Source organism: Pantherophis guttatus, chromosome 8 (genome assembly GCF_059756535.1).
Source record: "Pantherophis guttatus breed Tessera chromosome 8, ASM5975653v1, whole genome shotgun sequence".
NCBI classification, from domain to species: Eukaryota; Metazoa; Chordata; class Lepidosauria; order Squamata; family Colubridae; genus Pantherophis; species Pantherophis guttatus.
Genome location: NC_142070.1, coordinates 79,694,552 through 79,700,000, shown reverse-complemented (window position 1 = coordinate 79,700,000; position 5,449 = coordinate 79,694,552). Strand labels below are relative to the sequence as shown.

The 5,449-nt window shown below is 48.0% G+C and overlaps 1 protein-coding gene across 11 annotated transcripts in view; it reads right to left on the bottom strand.

Annotated features, from left to right (window-relative positions):
• LIMCH1 (LIM and calponin homology domains 1) overlaps positions 1-5,449 on the bottom strand; it is a 207,474-nt gene extending 202,025 nt beyond the window's left edge. For 3 of the 11 annotated variants that reach the window (XM_087875468.1, XM_087875470.1, XM_087875477.1), the window contains exon 1: positions 5,160-5,350. In XM_087875468.1, coding sequence (XP_087731594.1) covers positions 5,160-5,342 — 183 coding nt within the window. In that variant the 5' untranslated portion in view covers positions 5,343-5,350. Of the gene's footprint in view, positions 1-5,159 lie in introns of all 11 variants that reach the window. The other 8 variants (XM_087875472.1, XM_087875475.1, XM_087875476.1 and 5 more) reach the window with 7 other exon arrangements.

The window sequence follows — 5,449 nt, the reverse complement described above, 5'->3', positions numbered from 1 at the left end:
AGAATAGAATAGAAGTAGAGTAGAGTAGAGTAGAGTAGAGTAGAGTAGAGTAGAATAGGGAATAGGAATAGGAATAGGAATAGGAATAGGAGTAGGGTAGGGTAGGGTAGGGTAGGGTAGGGTAGGGTAGGGTAGAGTAGAGTAGAGTAGAGTAGAGTAGAATAGAATAGAGTAGAGTAGAGTAGAGTAGAGTAGAGTAGAGTAGAGTAGAGTAGAGTAGAATAGGGAATAGGAATAGGAGTAGAGTAGAGTAGAGTAGAGTAGAGTAGAATAGGGTAGGGTAGGGTAGGGTAGGGTAGGGTAGAGTAGAGTAGAATAGAATAGAATAGAATAGAATAGAATAGAATAGGAGTAGAGTAGAGTAGAGTAGAGTAGAGTAGAGTAGAGTAGAGTAGAGTAGAGTAGAGTAGAATAGGGAATAGGAATAGGAGTAGAGTAGAGTAGAGTAGAGTAGAGTAGAGTAGAGTAGAGTAGAATAGGGTAGGGTAGGGTAGGGTAGGGTAGGGTAGGGTAGAGTAGAGTAGAGTAGAATAGAATAGAATAGAATAGAATAGAATAGAATAGAATAGAATAGAATAGGAGTAGAGTAGAGTAGAGTAGAGTAGAGTAGAATAGAGTAGAGTAGAATAGGAATAGAAATAGGAATAGGAATAGAAATAGAAATAGAAATAGAAATAGAAATAGAAATAGGAATAGGAATAGGAATAGGAATAGGAATAGGAATAGGAATAGGAATTGGAAGGGACCTTGGAGGTCTTCTAGTCCAGCCCCCTGCTCAAGCAGGATTCTACACCATTCCAGACAAGTGGCTGTCCAGTCTCTTCTTAAAAACCTCCAGTGATGGAGCACCCACAACTTCTGGAGGCAAGCTGTTCCACTGGTTAATTGTCCTCGCTGTTAGGAAGTTTCTCCTTGATTTCTAGTTGCTTCTTTCCTTGATTAATTTCCATCCATTGTTTCTTGTCCTTGTCTTCTGGTACTTTGGAAAATAAATTGACCCCATTTTGTTCTTCTTCTTTGTGGCAGCCCCTCAAATACCGGAAGACTGCTATCGTGTCACCCCCTAGTTCTTCTTTTCTTTAGACTGGCCATGCCCAATTTCGGCAATAAAGGTTTTTAAAAGTTGAAATAAGGAAAAAACCAAACCATCCAGAAAACGGCACGGACACATCCGCCGGCAGCCAAGCTCAACTCAACGCCTTCACCTGCTCTGGGCCACACATCCGTTTTTGCAGAATGGAACCAAAAAAGCGTTTGCGGAAATCAAACAAATATAAGATCACCACGCCTATTTCATAGGAACTGCATGTAGTCCCAAAAATTTACAAATAAATGAAAAAAAATAAACGAGAAAGTTATAATAAATAAACGAGAAAATAAACGAGAAAGTTGATTTCAGAGAGAAGCGTATGAATTCACTGGCCATTCCAGAGGATTATTTAAATGTTATGAGTATTATCTACCTTGTTGGGTTGGCCATATATAAACCATCAATATAGCTTTAAGACAGCTGTATTGCATCATACTGTGTCCTGATTGGTTAGCTCTGTAGCCAATCTCCTTAACAGGGAGCTTGAAACATGGTTTGTTTCTTTTTGCTGTTCTTGCTCACGGATATCTCTGTATGCTTCTGTTTGCAAATCCAGAAGAACTGTTTATTGTGAATGACTACGACGACTGGTAAGAAGACTTTGTTATTGGATTATCCCTGGACTGTCGTTTTGACTATCTCCTGCTTTATATGTGTATGACCTGGACTGTTTATTGGACTGTGCCTTACTATCTCCTGAAAGTAAACACAACTCAGTGTATCTGTGTGTTGACTGTGATTATTCGTACCTACTCTCAATCGCTTTCATGTGTACACCCTTGCTATTCAAGGGCTACTCTGCGAATTCCTTAACAGTTGTAACCATCCAGAATGATCTCTGTATGAGTTAGACGGCTCTATAAATTTACTGAATAAATACTAACAATACTTTCAGTGAGGAAGATGAAGAATAGGTGGGATACAGCAGTTACCTGAGGGTTCCAGACAGAGTGGATTAAAAAAAATATCAAAAAAATTGATTTTTTTTATTTAAATCGGATTTTTAAAATCAAATTTATTTTAATAAAAGGCTTTTGGAGTAAATATCTATCTAAAGATAATTTTCTACTTAAGATACATGAATAATTTAGTTTAATTCAATAATAAGACCTCCCCGAAAATAAGACCCTGTCTTATATATTTTTTTGAACCCCAAAATCGAACCAATAAATAAATAAATAAATAAGCGCTTGGCCTTATTTTCGGGGAGGTCTTATTATTTTGGGGTGCGTGGAGCAAGACGGGGCTCCTCTTGCCGTCTTACCTGATTTCCAGCTCTGCGTTTAAATATTTTTGGGGAGGGCTTATTTTCAGGAGGGGCTTATTTTAGCGCATGCGCTCAAAATCCCGATTGGGTTTATTATCAGGGGAGGTCTTATTTTCGGGGAAACGGGGTATATTCTGCAATATTGAGACTGTCGGCGAGTCAACAGCAAGTTGCTCTTTAAAAATTATGATTTAAATCGTGTTGATTTAAGTCAAGGCTTTTTACCGGTGATTTAAATCGTGGTTTAAATCGTGGTTTAAATCGACTTGATTTCAATCAAATCCATCCACCTTGGGTTCCAGAGAAGAAGGTGGGATACGGGGGATCGTTTGATCGCTCCAGAGAGGGATGACTTAATTATTTCAATGTTGTAAGCACCCAAAAGTCACCGCTACGCAACTCATTCAGTAACTACTACTAATAGTTGTATAATTCGAGAGAGGAAATGAAAAAGCAGGCAGTTGGGAGCCCTACTACACGAGATGAGCTTAGCTCCCAAATATTCTCCAGCAACGATCTCGCTGACCTCCTCACCCAACTCACATCAACCCGCAACGCCGACCTCAATCACGGTCTCAATCACGTCCTCAAGACCAATTTCCAACCGGTGTCTCCGGGAGGGGGAGGGAAGTGGACAGCAAGGCCCTTCCTTCTCGGGCTGCTCAGCTCCTCTCTTCCCTCCGGTCCGGATTAAAAGCTTAAAGCCAAGGGGGCTTCCCTCCCACTGCCCAGCTTCCTCTAACCCTCTGGCCGGTTGGGGGAATTCTGGTTAAGGGAATTCTGCACCATCGCAGGCAGCAGCGGAGGAAGCGAAGCGGGGAAGGGGAAGGGAAGGGGGAAGAGAAGGAAAGGGGAAGGGGGAAAGGAAGGGGAAGGGAAGAGGGAAGGGGAAAGGTGAAGGGAAGGGGCAAGAGAAGGGAAGGGGGAAGGGAAGGGAAGGCTTAAAGGAAGGAGAAGGGGAAGGGGAAGCAGAAGGGGAAGGGAAGGGGGAAGAGAAGGGAAGGGAAGGGGGAAGAGAAGGGAAGGGTTAAAGGAAGGGAAAGGGGAAGCAGAAGGGGAAGGGGAAGGAGAAGAGGAAGAGAAGGGAAGGAGAAGAGTGAAAGGAAGGAGAAAGGGAAGCAGAAGGGGAGGGAAAGGGGAAGAGAAGAAATGGGGAAGAGAAGGGGAGGAGAAGGGGGAAGGGAAGGGGGAAGAGAAGGGAAGGGTTAAAGGAAGAGGAAGGGGAAGCAGAAGGGGAGGGGAAGGGGAAGGGGAGAGGGAAAGAAAGGGGAAGGGGAAGAGAAGGGAAGGGTTAAAGGAAGAGGAAGGGGAAGGGGAAGCAGAAGGGGAGGGGAAGGGGAAGAGAAGGAAAGGGGAAGGGGAAGCAGAAAGGGAAGGGAAGGGGCAGGGGAAGGGAAGGGGGAAGAAAAGGAAGGGGGAAGGGAAGGGGAAGGAAAAGAGGAAGAGAAGGGAAGGGTTAAAGGAAGGGAAAGGGGAAGCAGAAGGGGAAGGGGAAGGAGAAGAGGAAGAGAAGGGAAGGAGAAGAGTGAAAGGAAGGAGAAAGGGAAGCAGAAGGGGAGGGAAAGGGGAAGAGAAGAAATGGGGAAGAGAAGGGGAGGAGAAGGGGGAAGGGAAGGGGGAAGAGAAGGGAAGGGTTAAAGGAAGAGGAAGGGGAAGCAGAAGGGGAGGGGAAGGGGAAGGGGAGAGGGAAAGAAAGGGGAAGGGGAAGAGAAGGGAAGGGTTAAAGGAAGAGGAAGGGGAAGGGGAAGCAGAAGGGGAGGGGAAGGGGAAGAGAAGGAAAGGGGAAGGGGAAGCAGAAAGGGAAGGGAAGGGGCAGGGGAAGGGAAGGGGGAAGAAAAGGAAGGGGGAAGGGAAGGGGAAGGAAAAGAGGAAGAGAAGGGAAGGGTTAAAGGAAGGGAAAGGGGAAGCAGAAGGGGAAGGGGAAGGAGAAGAGGAAGAGAAGGGAAGGAGAAGAGTGAAAGGAAGGAGAAAGGGAAGCAGAAGGGGAGGGAAAGGGGAAGAGAAGAAATGGGGAAGAGAAGGAAAGGAGAAGGGTGAAAGGAAGGAGAAAGGGAAGCAGTAACGGACGGGAAGGGAGAAGAGAAGGAGGGGAAGGCAACGGGAATAAAAAGGGAAGGAGAAAGGGAAGGGAGAAGAGAAGGAAAGGGAGGACAAGAAAAAGTGAGAAAAGGGAAATGGGAAAGGAAGAAGAAGGGGCAGGCAAGGGGGATAAAAAGGGAGGGAGACATGGAAAGGAAGGAAGGAGGGAGGGAGGGAGAGGGAAGGGAAGTGGGAAAAGAGAAAGGGAAAGGGAAGCGGGAAGGGAAGGAGAAGAGGAAGGCAAGAGGGAAGGGGAAGAAAAAGTGAGAAATGGGAAAGGAAGAAGAAGGGGAAGGCAAGGGGATAAAAAGGGAGGGAGACATGGAAAGGAAGGAAGGAGGGAGGGAGGGAGAGGGAAGGGAAGTGGGAAAAGAGAAGGGGAAAGGGGGGAGAAAAAAGGGAGGGAGACATGGAAAGGAGGGAGAGGGGAGGGAAGCGGGAAAAGAAGGGAAGGAAGGAGAAGAGGAAGAAGGAGGGAAAAGAGGGCTGAAAAGGGAAGGAAGGAGAAAGGGAAAGGAAGGGAGGAAGGAGGGAGAGGGAAGTGGGAGAAGAGAAGGGGAAAGGGGGGGGAGACATGGAAAGGAAGGAAGGAGGGAAAAGAGGGCTGAAAAGGGAAGGGAGGGGAAGGCAGGTGCGGAGGATGCCGCAGCTGAAGAGGCGTGGGGGGGGGGGAGAAGGGGGGAGAGGCGGGGGAGGCCGGCCCTTCCCCTGCAGCCTGCCTACCTGGATCCAGCGCCGGGCTTCGGCCAGGGCGGGCTGGGGCGGCCGTGCCATCCGCAGAGGGTCCCAAGCGGCGGGGCAGGAGGAGCGGGCGGAGATCGCCTCCACCTCCTCCTCCTCCTCCTCCTCCTGCGGCGGCGGCTGAGCAGCTGATCGGCAGGAGCGGCCCCGGCTGATTTCGGGCATGCGGAGAGACAGGCTCCGCCCCCGCCCGCTGGCTCCGCCCCCTCCAGGCGCGGCCCCCAAGGCGCGCTCCCGAGCTCAGCAGCCTTGCGTGCTCGCTCCTTCGGTCC